The sequence below is a fragment of the Galeopterus variegatus genome, unplaced genomic scaffold (assembly GCF_000696425.1).
Source record: "Galeopterus variegatus unplaced genomic scaffold, G_variegatus-3.0.2 Scaffold3872, whole genome shotgun sequence".
In the NCBI taxonomy this organism is placed as follows: domain Eukaryota; kingdom Metazoa; phylum Chordata; class Mammalia; order Dermoptera; family Cynocephalidae; genus Galeopterus; species Galeopterus variegatus.
The window spans coordinates 98,360-121,906 of record NW_007729983.1 but is presented as its reverse complement, the minus strand read 5'-3'; the positions used below and the strand labels follow the sequence as shown (position 1 = coordinate 121,906).

General features: G+C 35.6%; 1 protein-coding gene across 1 annotated transcript in view; it reads right to left on the bottom strand.

Annotated features, from left to right (window-relative positions):
• DECR1 (2,4-dienoyl CoA reductase 1, mitochondrial) overlaps positions 1 to 23,502 on the bottom strand; it is a 29,396-nt gene extending 5,894 nt beyond the window's left edge. Inside the window, exons 1-6 of the mRNA XM_008586198.1 lie at positions 23,485 to 23,502; positions 14,656 to 14,858; positions 13,479 to 13,536; positions 13,265 to 13,351; positions 12,145 to 12,292; positions 1,814 to 1,913 (exon numbers count right to left, since the gene is read on the bottom strand). Of these exons, the coding sequence (XP_008584420.1) occupies positions 1,814 to 1,913; positions 12,145 to 12,292; positions 13,265 to 13,351; positions 13,479 to 13,536; positions 14,656 to 14,858; positions 23,485 to 23,502 (614 nt within the window). The remainder of the gene's footprint in view (positions 1 to 1,813; positions 1,914 to 12,144; positions 12,293 to 13,264; positions 13,352 to 13,478; positions 13,537 to 14,655; positions 14,859 to 23,484) is intronic.
• Between the last annotated feature and the right edge of the window lie 45 nt (positions 23,503 to 23,547).

Here is a 23,547-nt window from a genome sequence, read left to right as displayed (position 1 = left end):
AGAAGAGGGCTGATGGGAACGTGGGCTGTAAAGGAACACACATATTTAGCACAGAATTATAGCCCTTAAAGGACGTGAAACTGAAACCTCTAACAAGATTCAAAGGTCCCAGCAAAACAAATATTGATGTTGTATGAATGTTGCCAAAATACTCATAGTCAAATTCCGATCCTTTATTTCCAATACTATTTGACATTTTAAAAGGTAATTATCTCTATTCAGACTAATAGTCAACTTCTGAATAAAGTAATGCTTTTCTCTATCTTAAATGAATGTTAATGTTGCCAAAATACTCATAGTCAAATTCCGATCCTTTATTTCCAATACTATTTGACATTTAAAAAGGTAATTATCTCTATTCAGACTAATAGTCAACTTCTGAATAAAGTAATGCTTTTCTCTATCTTAAATGAATGTCTATTGTTAATTTAAATGTTAAAAGGTACTTAGCACTACTGGAAGAAAGAGAACAATAATGCAGTTCAAAAAGCACTGAGCACCAGCTTTGTGCCAGATCCTTCTGGGTAATGAGGATACAGACATATGGCCCCTTCTCGCACAGAACTCACGCTAGCAGGAAAGTCAGATAGCTGTAATGTTATGTTAAAAAGCTTAGCATGCCCTTCTCTGTGCTTCTACTACCTTCATTTAGAATCTGTTTATTAGTGTGTTTGTCCTCTTACTAGATTAGATTAAACAAAGATGTGAGGCACAGAGAATAGGGAATGATTAATTCTGTGTAGAGAAATGAGAGAAAACATCCCAGAGGAGGTAAGATGATGTTAAGCTTGAAAGCAGGCAAAACATCACAGCAAATTCCAACAGCAACATAACCCAGGCACAGACGTACAAAAATGTGTCACACATTTAAGGAGACATAGAAGAGTTCTAAGGAAATTAAAGCACTGAAATAATGGATGGAAGAGTACAAGAATTTAAGCTCAGTTGAGGGTGAGGACTGTTCTATTTCTATCACCGTCATATCCCTGGTACCTAGCATAGTGCCAGATACACAAAAGGCACGTGATAAATTAATTAATAAACAAAGGTCGGGAACAAGTCTGTTTAGAATATTTACTGAGTTTTGGATTTTATTTCAAAGAATAACAGGAAACAATCTAAGGTTTGTAGCTAGGAGTATCATGAGCAGATATATATTTTTAGAAAAATAATTCTGGTGGGAATATGAATAAAAAATAAAGGGGGGAAGAGACGAGTAGCAGAAAAATACATTATAGATTATTACAGTAAGCCAGACAAGCAGTGATGCGAACCTCCATTACAACAAAGACAAGGGAAACGGCCAATGGGGAACAGGTTCAAAAAGCAATCATACTCTGCTGAGAAAAGGCCACAGACTTGGCCAAGTGCTCACAGTCTGTGTTAGGTACAATAAAAGGATGAAGATGTGTTTATGAGAGGTTAGGGATGGCACTGGTAAAAATACATGGGAGAGCAAAAAAGGCCACAGACCTGTGGTGTCTAATAAGTAGCCACTAGCCACGTGTGGCTAGTTAATTTTAATTTTACATCTTAAAATTTTACTGTTTCAGTCATAGCAGCCACACTTCAAGGATTTAATGGCTACATGTGGCTATTGGATAGTGCAGATTTACAGAACATTTCCATCACTGTGGGAAGTTCTATAGGACAGCGCTGCTACAGACAAACAGGACATATTCAGAATGTGTCTCCTGGTGAATCCAAATTAGTCTTTGTTTTACTTTTCTCTGAAAGGAAACCAGAAAGCAGTAACTTAGTTCCATGAGCTACCAAAGTACATTATTTGTCTTCAGTGACAGGATTAACTCACTTGTTCATGGCTTCCACCCCTGCTTTGGCAGAAGCACTTGGTACCACAAAACCTGATCCAGACTCAGCATAGATAGTTGTAATAGCAAGAAAGGCTGCTCCTGGAATTTTAAAAGGATACAGTTAATTAACAACATGGCTATATCAATTCATATCAGGAAAATATGATTTATAAGAATGGGATCTGATTCAAGAGGGTATAACAACTAAAGCATTTTTTAAAACTTCAGTAGCCCTACATTAATAAGAGAGTAATCTAAGAAAAATTCTGTCTTTCTTCCTAATCTTGCTGTCATTTAGGATGGCCCAGACTTCACTTATTTGGAATTCTATACCAAATGTGTAAATACGAAGGCCAAATCTCAGAGGCATGCCCCTATAACACCCTGCATAATCAGCTGGAGAGTATTCCCATTAACTAAGCACCAGTTAAATACAAATAAATCAGAATTAAAACTAAATTAGCAGGGACTTCTGCCCCCAGCCATAATGGATTTGCCTTTCTCCTGCAAACATTAAGAAAACTATATAAAATATACGCTACAACTATTTTCAGATACTTTACAGCAGTCTCAGAATGATAGTGATCCCTGAGAAAAGAAAAATAAATGAAATGAGCCCTAAGATCAGCACAGATTTTTGCCTGAAAGTTCCACATAGATTGTGGCATAAGTAGAAGGAATACAAGCAGAAAATGGCATTTGTACTGAGTCAAGGAAACAGAGATCAGAGTTTGGGGAGGCTGAGAAAACCAAAATTTGTAAGAGTTTCTCCAAGGAGGAAAGTAGGCAGAGATAGAGCTCCATAAATCTGCAGAGAGCATTCTTGAGCTGCACACGTTAAGAGTGAGATTCTATAAGGCCAGGCAGAGAACAATTATCAGGCAGGTATAAGCTGAACAATTCCAAGAGCTCACATAGGGCTGGGAGACATGTATGTTCTCAGCAACTTCATTGAACATTCAGGGCTTTGAGTAGAGAGCTCAGAATGACCATGCCTTAGTAAAAGGGTTAAATTAGCCCCAAAATAAAGACTACTCCAGACTTGCCCAAATAAAGCTTTAAAATGAACCTAAAATGATTAATCTGATCCACAAGTAATTTAACTGCTTGCCAAAATAAAGCTCAACATGCCTCAATGGAAAATTTAAAACACACAAACACACCCAACAACATAACATTCAAGGCACTCAATCAAAAATTACAACACAAAAAGAAGACACAGAAACATCACCAGAAACAAAGCCAGTTGATAGAAAGAGTCCCAGAAATGACAGAGAAGATAGAATTAGCAGACAAAAACCTTTAAAATGCTATTATAAATATGTTAAAAGATTTTAAGGAAAAGATGAATATAATGAGAATAAAAAATACAAAAATAAAACAAATATAACTTCTAAAGCAGAAAAACACAATATCTGAAATAAAAAATTAAATCAATGAGCTTAGCTGCAGAAGAAAAGATCCATGAATTTGAAGACACAGTAATATAAACTATACAAAATGAATGACAGAGGTGAAAATAGTTAAGAAAAAAAAAAAAAAAAACAGATCCTCAGTGACCTGTGGAGCAGTATCTAGCATTCTAACACATGTATAATTAGAATCCCAGAAGAAAAACTACCTGGAGAAATGAAGACTGAAAAAATTCCAAATATGGTAAAAACTATAACTTACAGATCCAAAGAGCTAATCAAATCCCAAGCAGCAGAGGAAAAAAACACCCACACCAAGGCATATCATAATAAATCACTCAAAACCAGTGATAAAGAGGAAAATCTTAGTAGCAGAGGAAAAAAATAAACAACATCAATGAGAGTACACAGATCAAAATTTTCACTGACTTCTCATTAGAAACAATGTAAGCTAGAAAATAATAAAATGAGATTTTTCAAGGTGCTGAAAGAAAAGAAGTTGTCAACTCTGAATCCCATACCCAGTAAAAATATCCTTCAAAAGAGAAGGTGAGGGGGCCGGCCCGTGGCTCACTCGGGAGAGTGCGGTGCTGATAACACCAAGGCCACGGGTTCAGATCCCTATATAGGGATGGCCGATTAGCTCACTGGGTGAGCGTGGTGCTGACAACACCAAGTCAAGGGTTAAGATCCCCTTACCGCTCATCTTTAAAAAAGAAAGAAAGAAAGAAAAAAAAGTGAAGGTGATAGTTTCTGATAAACAAAAGGTGAGAGAATTATCTGCCAGCAGGACCGCACTACAATAAATGTTAAAGAAAGCTCTTTGGGCTAAATGAAAATGACACTAGACAGAAACTCAGGTTGTTTAAAAAAAATGACTGATACAGGAAAATGATCAATATCAGAAATAGTGAACATGTAGATAAATAGAAAACACTTTCTTGTTTTCTAAATTTCTTTTTAAAATAACTCACTAGAAAAGGTATAGTATAAAGTGACACACTGTACATATAGTAATCAGCAATGTTTGGGACATAGCAGCTTCTCAATAAATTAAGTGAATGAATGAAAGCTTAAAATGGTAATCTTTAGCTCCAAAGAAATCCAGTGCTTTTTCTATTTCTTATTCGGTCACAATGCTGGATAAGACAATACTCTAAGTTTAATGTTTGCAAAAGGATCAAAATGCATTTATATATTTTACAAAACAACACATACTTTAAGAAATTTTAATTTGAAGGACCTCAAGGAAAGTGTTTTGAGAAATATTCAGACAAGTTTTTCTCTCCTCCACATACATAGTTTCTTTTTCCCTCAGCATTTTCCAGGGTAGAAACAAAACTTGGCACATTCTGGAGAACATAGGAGTGGAGGAGGGGGCAGGAGGGACATTTGATACGAGAAGTAAGAATGGTTATGTTAGTCATTCTGGTTACTCCTTTTATATGTCAAACACAACCTTCAAATACTTGAAAATTACTTCGCTTCCAAAATCTTACTCTGAATGAGGAGGGATGTAGAACATTAGGAGGCTGCATTACAGTACGCTGACAACAGATGCTAACTGCTTCACTCTTACAGCAAAATTATAAAAACCACTTTAAAAGTGACAATTACTTACACAAAGCCAATGCTCCAATAGAAAGCGCACTATCTTCCAATTAAGATTTAACAGAAATATTTCTCCAGATGTAGAAGAGGGGTTAATCCATTTTAACGTAATTTAGATGCCAAAAATGGAAATTATTGTCCTCTTCTCTTTCTCCCTTTAGGTTTTATATTCTCAGCCTAGCAAATTTAAATAGCCCACTGCTTAGAATGAGATCCTGCTGCTTTTAATTTTCCCTGATTGTAAATGGCAGGTAAAAATTTGAAATCGCACGGTTCCAATAGGATGAGCAGTGCAAAGTGAAACAATTAGTAGCTGGACTTCAAAAAATGAACAATGGTGCTAAAAGCTCCAAGTAAAACATACCCAGATTCCCAGGTTAGTCACAGATACATTTTTCTTTTTCTAGGAAGGCCAACTACTTCAATTAGAATAATTGTCCATGGAAGAGGTTTGTAAAAGGCAAGTTTCTAACAGCCCAGTGCAGACAATAGAAATAAATTTAAGTCACTTAGTGAGGTCAAGAAAATGGAAAAAGGTAGCAATAAATGAAATAAAAATTATGCTAGCCAATCCTTCATTATTTCATAATGGAAAAAAATAGTAAAAAAGAAACATTAAAAATCACACTATTAAATATGATAAAATGTGTGCAAGATTATGACCGAATTTCAGAAGATGCAAAAGCTCTAAAATCTTGTTTCAATATAAATTATGAAAATTAATAGAAATAATAATAAATATTTTTTAAAGGGAAAATTAAAAGAATTAACAAACAATTTTAGTTCCAATGACCAACAGAGTGGGACTAGTACAGTATAAAGACACCTTGGCTCATAACTAATTCCACTATTTACTAGCTGTATAGCTATGTGACCTTGGGCAAGTCTCATCCCTGCTCTGGGCCCTAGACTTATCATCTGTAATATAGGGAGTGTCCAGCAAATATCATTAGAGTCTAAGGATTACCTGTTCATTAATTGTTGCTGTTGATTCTACCTATTACTCTTCTGCCCTCATGCGAAAAGCCCTACTTAGAAACTGATAATATCCAGCTTTTTAATCACCATCTGTAACTTCAATTGATGTTATCTTTGACTTCCCAACTAAACTGCCACTTTCTTTGAAATCTGACTCCTGTCTTCAAACTTACTAATACATCTGTGTCCACATCTCAAACCCATCTTCTGCCATCATCTGGTAGATTTAAATATCTAGGTGGAAAATATAAATCTTACACCTCCATAATCTCCCCATCTCCACTGACCCTCACTGCTACCACAATTGAGCCTCAACCTGATCTCTGTCACATTCCAAAATACTGAATATAGTGCCTCACTGTCTGGACTCTGTCCTTCCAGTTCTCTCATACCCTCATACCGTATGTGCTCTTTTATACTTCATTGTAAACTCTAGGTGTTTTATCTCCTACTTTCTTTAGGCTTGTAATTCCCTCCTATTCTAATTTGCCTATTTACAGCCTAGACTATTACATGAATTAATCACTCAATTCCTAGTCACCATATTCTCTCAAGACACCCACTCTCCTCAATACCACATTGCCTTCTCCACTGCTACAAACTGTGGGTGAATGCCACCCGAACGTTGCATCTATAGATTTCACCTGGGCTCTCAACATAACTCTTTCAATACCCACAGTAAGCCCCTCCACCTGTGTTTCTGATTCACAGCTCCCGACAGTAGACCATCCCTTCACTGGTTTTTTCTCCATCTGTAACACCTCCCTCCACTGGGCTCTCCCCATCAGCCACCCATCTCCAGAGGATAAATTCCAGGTCCCTTAGCCTCATCTTCTGCCTCTCCAGGCATTATACATTAAACAATATTGAACTCCTTGTACTTTCTAAACACACAATTGAGCTAAGTGAGCTACTGTTTGCAGCTTTAACTCTTCTACTATTATTACTGGCAATTAATCTTACTGACAATCATGGCAAGAAGAGAAACTTCTCTTTTTGATGGGGCCCAAAGGAAACCTGACTCTCAGCCATTTTTCAATAAGAGCCCAGATAAAAGTCTAAAAATCATCAAAGTTCATGCACAGATTGGGTTACAAACCCTCCACATGCAGGTCTGTGAGCTAGGTAATAAAAAAAAAAAAGGTTCTGGGAGTCATGGGTACAGAAAAACGAAGGGTTTTATTCTGATCTAGAAGCAACTGTCCTAGTGGCTTCTCTGAGAATTCTGAGAAGCACTGTGGATCAGAGCTGTTAGTCTTTTATACATAAGTCCACAACCCTGGACACCTGGGTGCCCATACACAATTTACATTAAGTAGTAACAAGGAACACCTGAGGATATTTACAGCAAATGCTCGGCAAGATTCTAAACATCTGAGGAGCCCTGATATTTTCCTATTTTTCCCAACAGTTCTAAAAGTTATTCAAAGGAGTACTATGTAACTTTAAAAATAAAAAATAACCCTTTATAAAAGCATATTACCTTTATAACACCCTTTATAAAAGAATAACCCTTTATAAAAGAACATTACCTATCAAGCAAAGATTTTTCCTACTTAAACAATTAATATTTGCAAGTTTAATTACAGTAAGTGATATCAGGGCTCTGGCTTTTATAATCCATTTTATTTATGGGTCATAACTTATATCTCAGATACTTGATGGTCCATAAATAGCATTATCATCAATGTAGAAAATCCAAAAGAATTTAACAAAAAAGCTGTAAGAACTATCAAGTGAGCTTAGCAAGCTCCTAGAAAAAGATCAAGACACAAAGTACCATTATATTTCTAAATACTACCAGAAAACACTTGGAAAATAAAATTAAGAAAACAAAACCATTTGCAATAGCACCAAAATATAAAATTCTTTGGGAGAAAATTAACAAAACATGTGCAAGACCTATAACCTGAAAACAGTAAAGCATTGCCAACAGAAATTAATGAATTGGAAGACTTAACATAATTAAAATGTCAGTTCTCCCCATTGTAATCTACAAATTTAACACAACCCTGGTCAAATTCTCAATAGGTTTTTTGGTAGAAATTATCAAGTTAATTCTAAAATTTATATGAAAATGAAAAGCACATAGAACAGCCAAAACAATTTTTAAAACCAATAAAGTTGGAGGACACACACTACTTCATTTCAAGTTAATATAAAGCTAAAGTATTCAACGTATAACATATAAAACGCATACTATGTGTATATATTACAAATATAAGTAATCAAAATAATGATAAACATATAGATTAATATATACACACATATATAAAATGATTTTAGACAAAAGTAACAAGGTAATTTAGTGAGGAAAGGATAGACAGCTATATGCAAAAAACTTAACTAAACCATTACCTCATACCATAAATGTATGTTAACTCAAAATGGATCGCAGACCTAAATGTTAGGAGCAGAAACTATGAAACTTCCAAAAGAAAAGAAAAGGGAAATTACTTGTGACCTTGAGTTAGGCAAAGACTTCTTGATAAGGCTCAAAAAGCATGAGCCATAGATTGCATAGGTTGGACAACATAAAAACTAAAAAGCTATTCTCCCCAGAAGACATTATTAAGGACATGAAAAAACAAGTCACAGACTGGGAAAAATATTTGCAAAACATACATCTGATAAAGGACTTCTACCCAGAATAAATAACAGTAATTCTTTCAATTCAAAACCAGGAAGACAAAACAATTTTTTAAATGAACAAAAGATTTGAAAAGACACTTTATGGAAGAATACATACGAATAAGGAATAAGCACATGAAAAGATGCTGAGCATTGTTAGTCATTAGGAAAATGTAAGTTAACACCACAGATGAGAAACCACTACACAACCCAAGAGTGACTAAAGTTTAAAAAGACTAAGAACAGCAAGTATTGGCAACGATGTGGAGCAGCTGGAACTTATGAATTGCTATTGGGAATTCAAAATTATACAACCAATTTGGAAAACAGTTTGGCAGATTTATCCAAATCTAAAATTTCTTCTGCTTATTAAAAGACACTGTGAAGAAAATGAAAAGGCAAAACACAAAGGGGGAAGAAATATTCTAAATACATACTATCAGAAAGGTAATCAGTTCAGATTATATAAAAATTTTCTACAAATCAATAAGACAAACAACCCAATAAAAATGGGCTAACAATTTAAAAAATAGTGAGGACTGTGGAGGTGGCAAGGGAAAAATTTTGAGGGCCATGGAAATGTTCTGTCTTGACTGGGGAAATGGTTGTGAAAGTGTGTAAGTTTATCAAAACATCAATTTGTACACATATAATACCTGTGCATTTCACTATATGTAAATTTTACCTCAATTTTAGCACACTAAACATGATACATAAAGCTATATTATGCACTGATTTACTTTTTTCTTCAATCTATATTTAGGCTTATAATACTTTTGGATTTCATACTGTTTTCATACTATATGTGAAAGCACTTTGTAAATTATATAGTGATATAAAGTATATTGCTATGGGCTGAATGTGCCTCCCCAAAATACATATGTTGAAATCCTAACACCCAATATGATCGTATTTGGAAGTGGGACTTTTGGGAGGTAGTTAGGGCTGGATTAAATCATGAGGGTGGAGCCCCCATGATAGAATTAATGGCCACACAGAAAGAGGAAGAGCTATAAGCTCTCTCTGTATGCACACACCAAGAAAAGGCCATGTGAAGACATAACCAGGAAGGGGCCCCCACCAAATTCCTGGCCATACTGGCACCCTGATCTCAGACTTCTGACCTCCAGAACTGTGAGAAATAAATGTTTGTTGTTTACACCACTAGTATATGGTAATTTGTTATAGCAACTCAAACTGACTAAAGCAATTATTAATGTCCTAACATCACCTCTTGTGAGTTTTAAGAGGTACCTCTTTTTTTTAGTGATCTAGGATTTGGTGGAAAAATAAATATTTATCCTATTCATATCCTTTGTGAATACTCTAAAAACCCCATATCAGTCTGTCTCAGTCTTTCCTAATTGTAAATTGTCTCAATTCTTCAATAAAATTAGGTACTCTTTTCCATACTGTGTATTAATCTTTTTCATTTTTATACATGAATTCTAGTGATAAATGGACCTCAGTACAATATTTTCAATATCCTTCCCAACAAGGATCAGCCATTTATTTATTGACCTTTGTAGCTATAAGAGTTCATTGGGCTAATGTCTTTAGAAGTTTCCTAAATCCTTTATTTGTTCACAATTGTGCATTTTGCATTAATGTTGTCAGTCCCTTTAATTCTAGTTTCTCTGTCCCTGCTAAGGCCATGGTGCTCTTGATCCTCAGTCATCTGCTGTCCCCTCCCAATGCACATCATCACCAATTCCTGCCCCCAGGAAGTGAGCTTCTATCTTCCAGTTGCTGGTGCCCTTACCTTCTCTAGTCTGATTTCCCAGATGGCTTACCTTGATTGATTTCCTGCTATTACATCACCTAACATATTTATGATCACAGATTATCAAAGATTGCTGTCCCCTGAAGTGACTTCCAGGTTTCCCCACACTGACACACTTGAGAGACCATTAGCACCTGAGTTCCTTGACTGTTGATCCAATACCAGAATAGATCCTTTACACTGTACTCTCTTCAGCCCAGTGGTCCAAGTTCTCCAAACTCTGTCAGGTAACAGCATCAATAACTGACAGGAATCTTGGAAGAATAAAAACTGGCTTCCATCTTTTAAAAAGTCTTATCTATTCTTAACAAAGCCCATGGAATTTTAATCCAATATGATCAGTAAAAATAAATCAAAGTCTATGTTAAAATGAAAGACAATAATGAGAAAAGAAGGGAGAGTCAGACAGAAATCAAGGATCACAGAAACAGGCAAGGAAAGAAATAAAAGAGACAATGAAGCAGAGAGAGACAAAGTGATGAAAGAGACAGAGATGACGAGAGAAACAGAGAACCAAAAATGTAGAGCTGACAGAGGCAGAAAGAGAAAAAAATTGAAACATGAGCCAGGGGGGCAGGGGAGATCAGGGTTCCCTGTCTCTCTTCCCAACCTATTGATCTCCCTTCCTGAAAATAAATAAATAAAATCAAAATATATCACCCAAATCCAAATATAAATTATCCACTTTGCTGTACTGGAAATGAGGGACGATTTCAACTTCAATGAGTGCATGGAGAAAGGGCGGAAGTTATTAGCCACCCCGCAAAAAAAAAAGCTAGTCCTCTCTAGCGTACCTCTGCCTATTCCTACATCCTTTCTCTTTGTCCTTGTTCAGAAAACTCTCTACCTTCTCTGAGAAGATGCCCCCATCCTTCAAGACCCAACCCCAACCTATTCAGGAATAGAGTCTTGTCCACCTCTGTGTTTTGGCAGCACAGGGCCTGGTACACAAAAGTTATCAGTAAGTATCTAAGGAAATAAATATATGCTGGTTCTAGACATATATGTATATACACATAGACATTATATATATGTTTACCATTCATACACACAAATTTTTATAAAGAAATTTGTTCATTGAACTAACAAAAATATTCTCCCAGCAACCTCCCTCTAAATCTATTCTCAACCCCAGTGTTCTGAACCTCATTGATATCATCGTCATCCAAACTGTGCACTCCAGCTAAAAACTCTCATCTTATCAGTAAGGCCTGTCAAACTTATCTTCTAAATGTCTCCTACCTTACCTCCCATGCTATCTATCCATGTGCAAAAAAAAAAATCAATCAAACCCTCCTTAATGGGTCCCCTCAATCTTTTCCATACCCTACATTGTTGCCAGCTTCATTTTCAATCAAGTCACATTCTTCATGAGACACCTTCAATGAAAATCCACAAGGAAATAGCTTCCCATTTCTTTCAGAATTAACATCAAACTCCCTATTTTGGTATTGAGATCTTTCCCAATTACACCTCAACCCACCTCCCCCAAATCATTTCCTTCCCCTCTCCCCCCATCTCTAACAGTGTCAAATTTCTCATCATTCCCTAAGCCCTACTGCTTTCCATCTCCACCAAGCCTCTATCACTGGACATTCGCAGTTCCTTTCCCTCCCCTTTCTCCACCTCTAGATCTTTGAAAATTTAGTTCAAATTACATCTTGCTCCTCAGTCTGATCACTGACCTGAGGGAGAGGAGTCATTCCTGTCTCTGGATTTCCAATGCATTTGAAACATTTATTTACTATAGTTCATATCATAACATATGGTAATATTTAAGTATCTTTCTTTTCCATTACATTGTGAGTTGTACAACTGTAGAACGTCTCATTCACTTTTATAAGCATCCCAGGGCTTAGCACAGAACCTGTATACGATAGGGGCCACTAAATATGTGAAAAATAAATAAGCATACCTTTCTGTGCTTTAATTAGTTGTTTTCCAATTTCTAGTGTCACAAAGGCTGTGCCATTTAGAACTATGTCAGTTATGGTCTTCCAAGCATTAGGAGAAAGTCTTTCAGAGGGAGAAATAAAATTCCCTGCTGCATTGTTTATCACGATCTAATAAATAAATAAGGCAAGTTAACAGAAACTTTTAGATGAGGAAGAACTTCTTCTCTCCAGTGCTTTTATTTCTGAAACTTATTAATCCAAATAATACAATAAAGATGATGGTCACAGTCAGCTACGAAACAATACCATGAGATTTAACTCAGTTTTATGTTTTTGGAATCTGTGAAATCTCCTGTGTTATTTACTAAATTTCAGAATCTTAATTCCTGTCTCAAAATTAGCATAGATTCTATCATTAAGAAAATAAATACAGATTAAGCATCTACTACGTGACTAAACTTTATTTCAAGGAATCTCAAAAAAATGCCTTTTAATTTCTGATGTCATTTTAGTTTAACTTACCCGATGAAACTCTTGGTTGCTGACCTGTTTATTCACTATCAATAAAGATTTTGCTTAATCCCACAGCAGATTCAATATTATTGGTCTGTCTGAATATATTTTTAACACAGAAAATTACTCTGTTTGAGACTATTGGAAGAAATGGCTTTTCTCCAGTAAATGAACCAAATAACAGCAAAATACCCGTTAATATCTCTGGTCTTACAAGGAGAAATTTGGAATTTCTTGTAGTTTTCCTTGTTTGTATTGCTCTCATCCATGTGAGAGATAATCAAAAGTTATTAGGAAAAGCAAAGAGCATAAATCATTTAAACTACATATTGTGCTCTTGGATTACTGCTCTTGTTATTATATAACCTTATTAAATGAAGTGAAATCAAGCTTGTTCTGATTACAGATGCATTTTTTTAAGTACTCCTGAAAGGAAGCAGTGTAGCAGTCCACCTAAACTGTTCCCTGCTTTAAGCAGAGATGGCATTTTCCTAGGGACAGAAAATAGGTGCTTCTCAACATAGCACTCGCTCACATCAGTATTTTATTTCCTCTGTGCATCTAGGTGATCTTGATGTTACCAACATCAAACACCTCATACTTTGGCCTCATCACAATTGCACTTACATCAGGATGCCCTGCGACTTTGATCAATTCCGACACAGTGTTTTTAACCATATCAGGATCCCTCACATCACAATGAATCGCATGAACCTGCAAAATAACAAAGAGAAAAAAGAATCCTACACTTTCCAGATTTCCTAAACCAAAGACATGAATAAAATTATTTAAACATGTTATCATTCCTAAATGTAAATTAAATCACTGCTTTTTAACGTACCTCATTTCCAGTTTGAGAAGAAATTTGTTCTGCGGTAGCCTTCAAAACATCAATCTTCCTAGAGATAAAGACATGGTACTTTGCATGAGTTCTGAAATAACTTATTATATTTTATCTTTTTAATTCCATAAGGTAAAGAACACACAGAATCCACAGCTTAAAGAAAAGCATTTCTGAGACAGTACAAAAGTTATATCTACACAGAAATCAATTTAAATAAGTTCATTTTCTAAAAGAATATTTACATATCTGATACTAATTTATTGAATTATTCACATTTAACCGAGTTACTTTAGCATTATCTACTTAAAGATTTAAATTACTTCCTTAATTATAATCATTGTATCTGTTCTCTTGCCAACTCCAGCTTTACAAAGAAAATACATTCATGATATAATGTTAGTAGGGTTTGGATAACCCATATGCAGTCAGAATCTCATGCTCTTGAAAGAAACACAAAAAATAAACCATGAATATAAATTTTGTAGTATTAAAATGAAAATAATATTTTAAAACTCTTAAAAACATTATAACATTAAAAAAAACGTTCTGGCCAATCTGCATTTGTGAATGACACAGTGACTGTGGTTCAGATGACTACCTGGCCTACCTAAAATTTCACACCATTCAAAATTGGAAGAAGGGGTGGGTTTTTTTCACCAGTCTTCAAAGCTCCAGACTTATGTAGTTACAGGGTACCAGGATATGCCTAAATAAGAAGACATTCCTTCCATATGGTCTTCCTTTCCTATATTTATCACAATAGATGTTTTGAAATATCTGTCCATCTTATAGAAAATGGAATGATTACATCCATTATCTTGGTACAAGGTTAATTATCAGTTATGATGTAGTAACCATAATCACTCCCACCAAAAACAAAGCAGCCTCAATGTAAAACTTTTCGTCTTCGTGTACAGAAAAAAAAAAAAATTCTATCACTGAATTTGAGAAATGTAAACACCATATCAGTTCCATAAATTTCATTATTTCCATCATCTCAAATTATAACTGTCTTTTTCCAAGGAGATTTATTTAAGTAATCTATAGGAATATTTCATATAAGATTAAGATACAAATCAAACAACTCCGGCAAACAGTGTTTTCAATATTGTGGCACAGAACAGTTTCTTCAACAGACTCTTGCTTGCCAAGTGACAGGCTGAGACTGGCTTACCGGCTAGCTATCACACACTGAGCACCCAGGCTGGACAGAAGAGTTGTCATTCCTTTTCCAAGGCCAGTACCTCCCCCAGTAATGAACGCCACTTTTCCTTGAAAACTATTGGGTGGTAGCATCGCTTTTTGGAGGGGTGGAAAGAATTTAGACCGTAAAGCTTCAGTGTTTTGATGTAATATTTTTGTTCCATAACTGAAAAACTAAAAGGGAAAAAAACGAATTGAAAATTGCACACATTTATTTCCACAAAAGAGAGGAAATTTTTAAAACTTACTCTTGAATGTAATATTATCACATTCTTGGATTAACACAAACTCACTGTAAACATATTGGTATTGTACTAAATTGCTTATTCTTTTGCTTTCTGAATAAGTAACAGTGAAATGCTTTAAAATGCATGAGCTCTAAAACTGGAATATATAGGATGAAATTTTCTCCCTAAATTAAATTACTTTAATCTAAATTAACCTTCATCGAAATTTTTTAACTTCTCTGTGCCTCAGTTCCTTCATCTATAAAATGGAAACAAAAGAACCTTCTTCATAGGACACTGTAAGGATTACATGAGTTAATATAAGAAAAATACCTGGAGCAGTGTGCAGCACGCAGCAGGCACTCTATAAATGCTAGCACTGTTATTTGCAAGTATTTTGCTTACATCTAAATTTTTAAAAACTAATGTAAGGCATTTTTGTCTTTTTACAGGAATAATGTGGGTAAAAACCACATTCCATCTTTGGATCATTGAAAAAAATTATAAAAAATTCTTCATGAGGTTAATTAAATCAAATGCCACTTCCCATGTTGTCTTCTGGCCAATAAATTAAAAGCAGATAAAATACTTCTGTCATATTTAAAATGGGGGAAAATAAATTCATTTTGAACTAAAAAAGAAAATTGCATTGCCCTATTTTATATTTTACAGCTTATACTCATATTACTTGTGAAAATCACTGCCATGCTCTCACATTTAATTAAAAAGCAAACAAGTGTTGAATATAATAACAAACAATAGGCACTAACACTGATTCAGTGATCCCCATGTGCCAGCATTAGATATCAAACTATCCAGTCTTCACAACGACCACATGAAATATGTATTATTTTTACCCCATTTTACAGGAAGAGCTCAGAGAGGTTAAAAATATTCTTTGATATAGTCAATGTTTTAGCATAAGGCTGTTCATCAAGTTGAAATAGCACAAGAAAATACTTATATGATAGTAAGTAAAAAAAGGAAACAAATACATAGCATGTTCTTATCTACAATCAAAAATATATACTTAGAAAAAAGACTAGAAATAAATAACAGTAAGTAGTACATGCAATATTCACCACATATCAAGGTCTCCTAGAGACTTCCTTCACAACTGCCCTATAGGGTAAATTTTATTGTTACTCCCGTTTTATAGATGAGGAAACTGAAGCACAGAAAAGTGAAGTAATTTATTTTTAAAGACCAATAATATAGGCTGAGCATCCCTGATCTGAAAATCCAAAATCTGCAATGCTCCAAAATCCAAAACTTTCTGAGTACTGACATGATAGCACAAGTGGAAAAGTCCACACCTGACCTCAGTGTGAGGGTCACAGTCAAAACGCAAAACTTTGTTTCATACAAAAAATTATTTAAAATATTATATGTAGTTGCCCTCAAGCTATGTGTATAAGGTGAATAAATACATAATAAGTTGTGTGTGTGTATATATATATATATATATAAATGAACATAAATGAACTTCATGTTTAAACTTGATTCCCATCTCTAAGATACTATGTGTATAAGGTGAATAAATACATAATAAGTTGTGTGTGTGTATATATATATATATATAAATGAACATAAATGAACTTCATGTTTAAACTTGATTCCCATCTCTAAGATCTCTCATTATGTATCCACAAATATTCCAAACTCCAAAAAAAATCTGAAATCTAAAGCATTTCTGGTCCCAAGCATTTCAGATAAGAGATACTCAACCTCTAATAAGTAGTAAAAAATTGACTCAAATCCAAGATCTCTCTGACTTCCACCCATTACTTTACACAATTATCTCTAAGTGATGGGATTCTGAATAGTTATTTGTTTTTGTTTGCTTGTTTTTTAGTATTTTCAAAATCTACCCAATATGCATAATTTCATCTTATAACCAGGAAAAAAAATGTTATTGAAAGACAAAATTTGAGAACATGTATAACATAATTGGTGAGGATAAATTTGCAAATCTGCTTATGCTCCATGCCAGTCATCACATTTCTTTTAGCTTCATGTTGACAAAGCATTTTCTTTTTGCATTCTTTTGCCAGAGCATGATAATCCAAGCAACCTACAATAATCTTTTTCTACATAAAAGGCAGTTTTACTTAAGGCTGCCACCCACCTCCAGAACTATTACATTAAGATGATGGATCAAGAAATTTGTGTGAGTAGGCTGGTAAATGTGTCATTACCTAATAATAAGGAAAAAATGTATTCCAGTTTTCCTAAGGCTCTCTTATGAATTTTTATTTATTTAGTATTCATTTGTATAGGGGTTTTGATGTGGTGTTTTATGATAAACCATTAAGATATTTGCATACAAACTTTTAAAATTTATTTTAAAGCATTTTCTCAACCTCCTAACTGTAGAAGAAAAACTATAAAGGTAAAAATATCACATTTGATAATAACAATTCCGGATAAACATCTAACATAACAAGTTATTACACAGCACAATTTTACTCATTTTATCTTAGTTGATTTGATCAATACTTGATCTTATGACTCCACTTCCCCACCGAAACAAAACTGAAGAAATCAATAGGCTATTTTAATATTACCCTCTGACAATTCACAGCACATATGGGAATATAAATTCAAGCCATCTCTGCCTAAAAGTTAGTTGTTCATTTCAGCATTAAGACCCAGAGAAATGACCAGACCACACAGGATGATACTGTATTCCATCCTGTTTCTACAAAAAATTATCCTGAATAACCTGAAATAGCATTTTGGCCATTTCTTTTAAATTGTAAAAAGTGAATACAAAATAGGCTTTTATTTATTTATTTTTTTGGTCCTTTTTTGAGACCGGCTGCACCGCGCTCAGCCAGTGAGCGCTGTGAGCGCACGGGTCATCCCTATATAGGATCCAAACCCTCGGCGGGAGCGCTTCTGCGCTCCCAGCGCCACACTCTCCCGAGTGCGCCACGGGCTTGGCCCCAAATAGGCTTTTAAAAGAAAATCTTGCTTTGTAGTTTTTCTATAAATAAGTTGTTTAGAAATAAGTTGTTTTCGAAAATGGAAATGACACCTTTCCTATCAAGACTGATTTTTCTGAAGATCTTCAGTGACCTAAAATTCTTAAAACTTTCTAAAGACTTTCAATTTTGGCAATACAAATTTATTTTTCAGTGTTAGAAGCTTTAAATCTCCTCCCAAAATATTAGCCATCACCCACCTCCCCCTCCATACTCATCACTCTCCCATATCATATAAGCAGTATCTTCCTCCATGTACTCCTAAATTACAGCATCTAAACTAATGAGAAGTGACTGTACTTCTGATCTTCAAAGTGGCAATTCAGAAAGAGTCTTGACTCTGTCCCTTCCCTAGAGAATAAGGACTGTTCTCAATGAGATCATACCTAAATTGATTAACTATTTTGGCTAGTCTAAAATGTCTACAGTAAATATTTAAAATAGAGGTAGATTGTTAATCTTAGGCCATATATGTTTGGTTAGGGCTGCCCATTGTTTTGAAAATTTGAGCCAACATTTAATTAGGAGAATTCACATAAAAAATCAGAAGCTCTACCAATACTTGGGTCCACCTTCCTACACAGTTAAGCACAACCCTAACTGCCCCCTTGGGACAAGACCTGAGCTCTGCACACCCCCACTCACACAGGAAAAGTGAGCCCTTTCCACTTGATGGCCTCTTTCATTTTCAGGGCCTTCAAGGACCTGAGGCATCTGAGTGTATGACTCCTAGTTTAAATAAAACCCAGAAAAGCAATACAAAAAAAAGGAAAAAGAAAGGTTTTTGTTTATGTTTTTGTTTTGCACCATAGATAAGTTTCTGAAGTTTCATGTAAAACAAATTTCTGTAAAAAATAATTGTTTAATGTGATAAGTACATTATTAAGATAATCCAGTTTCAAATCTGTAAATTATACAGTAGACTCATATGGAAGTTATGAGGCTGAATGAGTTAATATTTAAATAACCCTTAGCATAGCTATTTTATCATCATCATCACCACTGATTGGGCCTCCACATTAAAATCTCACCCTTCAAAAACTGATGCCTTCCAGAGTCAAAAAGACAAAAATCAAATTCTTGAGCATGGGATTCAAGCCACTGGACAATATGGCCTCAACCTACCTTCCTAGCCCCATGTCCTACCTGTTCCACCACATAGGGGTAAACTCTACACTTACTAACCCCAAGCATTCACAAAACTTGCCAAGCACTTTCACCTTCTGGCCTTTGCTTCAGCCAGAACTACCCACTTGCTTTCTCAACCTAGCAAAATCAGTCTTCAAAATCAAGCAAAAGTGTCAACACTTCTGCTGACACTTTTTAACAGACGTATCTGTAAGAAACGAGCAAATGAATCCCTTTCTCCACCAAGCTCTAAGCTTCCACACTAGATTGTGAGCACTCAGGAAGGCAGGAATACTGCCTCATTCATCACTATAATAGGGTTTCTGGCACCAGTTAGGCATCCAGGAAATGCTTATTTCATTGGATATAACACTGGTTGGCCAGGGTCCAATTCCACACAAAAGTGCATGGGAGACATGTAGAGTCTTATGTGAATGTATGATATAAATAAAATCCAGCTCTTTGACTTGTTTTAAAAAATTAAAAGTCACTTCCAATGACCATAAATTATGGCATCCTAAAAGTTAGGTTACACCCCCCAAAAAAGTACCCTAATCTACAGGTACATGAAAATTGAGTCACTTGCAAATAGAAAAACTGGGCCAAGGTTTTAAAAAGGTAGTCCACATAAACAACATATACACAACCATATTTTTAACTGAATAGCATATTTAAACAAAGGGAGATATCATTTTTTTCTTACCAGAGTGGTAAGCTTCAAAATTTGGTAATATGAGAGTACTTCAAAAAGCTCATTAAAAAAAATGAAATGAGGGGCCGGCCCGGTGGCGCACTGGATAGTGCGCCGCTTGGGAGGCGCGGCGGCGCTCCCGTCCGAGGGTTCGGATCCCACATACAGACCGGCTCCCGCTCACTGGCTGAGCGAGGCGCGGGAGCGACGCCGAAGCTTGCGATCCCGTTGCCGGTCCCCGGTCCGGTACGGGGGCAACACTGAGGGTTGCGATCCGTTGCCGGACACGGAAAAAAGACAAAAGACAAAAAAAAAAAAAAAAAAATGAAATTAAAAGATAATATAGATTTTTCCCATGAACTTTTTGAAGACCCCTCAAATATACTACAAGAAACAACTTACTAAAATCACTCATAATCTGTTGATACGAATTGTGGCAACTTCTTTGAAGGCCAACTTGGAAACATTTATCAAAATGTTAAATATAAATACCCTTTGACCCAGCAACTCCACATTTAGAAATTTATCCAGCAGATATACTCACTCATTTGGAATGGGGGAGGAAAAGCTTTGTTCAAAGATATGCATTAAGATGAAAATGAAATTAAGCAAACAATTCTATTATGATCACATTAAAAAGAATGGAATATCAATAAATTTAACAAAAGAAGTGTAAAACTTGTAAATAGAAAACTATAAAACATCATTAAGAAATTAAAGAAGACCTACATAAATGAAAAGATGTGTCATGGATTGGAAAACTTAATTCTGTTAAGATGGCAGTACTCCCTCAATTGATCTGTAGATTCAATGAAATCTCTATCAAAATCCCAATTGCCTTTTTGCAAAAGTTGACAAACCTATCCAAAAATTGATATTGAAATGCAAGGGACTCAACATAGCCAAAGATGTACTGTTTGCAGTAGAAAAGACTAGAAAACATCCAAATGCATTTCCAAAGAAGACATATCCAGTGAATGAAGGCACATCCATATAATAAAACATTGTTATATGGATCTATTTTCTACTAAAAGAAAGAACTATAACTTACTGCTAAAAGTAAACATTGTAACAGATATACTGTTTATTCAATCACTCAACAAATATTTGTTGAATCCAACAATATGAGGCATTATGTGTTAGGAACTCAAAGTAGGTAAATACATATAATATCCTCCCATTGGTGTGCTTTTTTAAACGAAGATGTCTTCATATACATGTTGATATATGCACAAATGTTGGAAGGATCTACAAGAAACTATTTGTCGTAGTAATCTCTTGGGAGAGGCACTTATGATGTCACTGTGTATCCTTTCGTACTGCTTGGATGTTCAACATGTTCATAGTTAAGACAAAACTGAATCATATATTCAAGCACACAATACAGGAAGAGTGCAGAGGAAAATAATGTAATAGCAAAAAGGAAAAAGGCATAGAATCAGTTTCATGATAAGGACATAGGCTTTATCTGAAGTGTAAGTACTCTATATTCAACACTTAAGTGTGAGCTATATTTATAAAGACAATGAAATATATCCCTATCTATTTTTTTTTGAAGTTTCTAACTACCTGTTGGTTTAGGTCAAACAAACATTTTTTTAGAAAAAATTTATTCCAACTCAAATTCACATAATAAGAGCTTTGTAGTCTGGGCCTTAACTGTCACCTAAAAACATCAGTTTAGTAAACACTGAACTGCTCTATTTTTCAAAGAATGAGTTTGAGAAATGTTCATATTTGCATTCTCAAAGCACCTCATGTATTTCTTGCACATAGTCAGCCTTCCATAACTACTTCCCAATTTATTCTGTCCGGTTGCTAGAAGGCACTTGCCTGTGCTGTGTACGCATTCTTTCAATGCCCAAACCACTGCCACTTCAGCATAGTGCATGTGGTTTTTAGCTGGAGGCATCTGGAAATACCAGGGGCAGCTAGGTGGGACGTTCAACTATATGTTCTAGAGCCGAAAAGGATAGTCCTGCAGAATAAAGAATCATCCTACCCCAAATGGCCAAAATAGCTGAAGTGGGGGACATGGGGTACAAATGCAATTTGTGTTAATGGATATGCTGCCAGTATGAATCTGGCCTTCACATCTTGGGTACGAGGGGTGACAATCACCTTTGTATCTCATGAATATTCATAACCAAAAAAAAATAGCTGAAGTGTCTAAACTCTACCACACTCATGGCTTGCAACTGGCTGTGGTAAGCTTATGCTCTGTGCCTGTGTGGACAATCTGAGCACCTCTACCTGCTCCTTAACTTAAAGCAGGGCACCGCACAGAGGCCACTGATATTGAGCTTCTGCAGAGCACAAATCTCGTTGCCACAGCAACTTGAAGGTACGGCTGAGCAAATATAAAAGAAAGTACTTAGCTGGATTCCAAGCTCCAAAGGCTAAGCTGAATTATGCAGTTGCCAGTAGCAAGACAGAAATTACATTTTTGAGTAATGATACATTTTATAGCAGTGAACATGAGTCCTTGAAAAAGTAGATGCTCTGTGCTACGGGTATACTTCCCACTTTTATTACAGTTCTTATATGTCTGCGATTAGATATAGACCAAACAGATGCTTCCCCAACACGACATAATAAGGGGAGATGAAACCAGAGAGATAAATTAGGAAGCAATTTAAAATTTTCAACTGGGGTCTTCACTTTCACCTTTCTCTCATTTGAGTCATCTCTTACTGTTCCCTCATCAAGTTAGCCAAAACTAACATAACTATCTTCTTTGAACCAAAAATTAGAATGTCTGCTCTTGAAAAGGGTTTGTTTTGATTTAGAAATTTGCTTAAATGAAAACGTATTACAGATAAACATGACATCATGATCAGGTATAGAGTTCACTCATTTATTTTTAGCAAGTGTTTATTGAGCATCTACTATGCCACAGACATAGGCACTGATCTAGGCAATGGCAATACAGCAGTGAATAAAATAGACAGAATATTTTACCCTAAGCAAGATTACCTTTGGGGGGATGAGGGAATAAACAAATTAAGTGACATATGTAGTGAAATTAAGTAAAATATAAGTGAAATATATTAAAAGTTGATACGTACTGTGGGGAAAAATATGGCACAAAATAGAGGTAGAACATTGCTACTTCAAATAGAGTAGTCAGCAAAAGCCTCACTTAGAAGGGGACATTTGAGCAAAGACCCAAAGGACGTGAGGGATGAGTGACATGGTTTCAGGCAAAGGGAAGAATAAGAACAAAGGCACTAAGAAGGGAGGCTGCCTGCCCAGAGCATGGAGGAACTGTCAGGAGGCCAGTGTGGCTACAGCAGGATGAGGGAGGGAGACAGGGACAGGAGGAGAGGGCAGTGAGGTAAAGGGGACTGGATTATGTAGGCTGAATCAGCCACTACATGGACTTAGGCTTTTTCTCTGAGTTGATTGGGAAACATCTGCAAAGTTTTGATATGACGTGCCTTAAGCTTTTAGAGGATCGTTCTGGCTGCCGTGCTGAGAATGGAGTGTAGGAGGTAAGGGTGCAAGCAGGGAAACTAGTTAGGGCACTTGTATAGAGGGCCAGCAAAGAAACAATGATGGCTTAGACCAAGGTGCTACCATCTGAATTGGTGGAAAGTTAGCAAATAAAATTACTTGCAAGTCTGAAGGTCCCAGAAAGTGAGGATGTAATGAATTACCACTGTACCTAACATTGCCTGGTCCAATGATTTCTCCTTGCCTCAAGCCCAATGTCCTCACATGTTGACCAATTTCGCTAAAAGAAGGTAAACGGGTCTCCCACTTACTAAAAAGATAAGGGTCATTCTCAAGCTTTTCCCACTTCAATGTCTGTTACTTCTGCTTTGCTT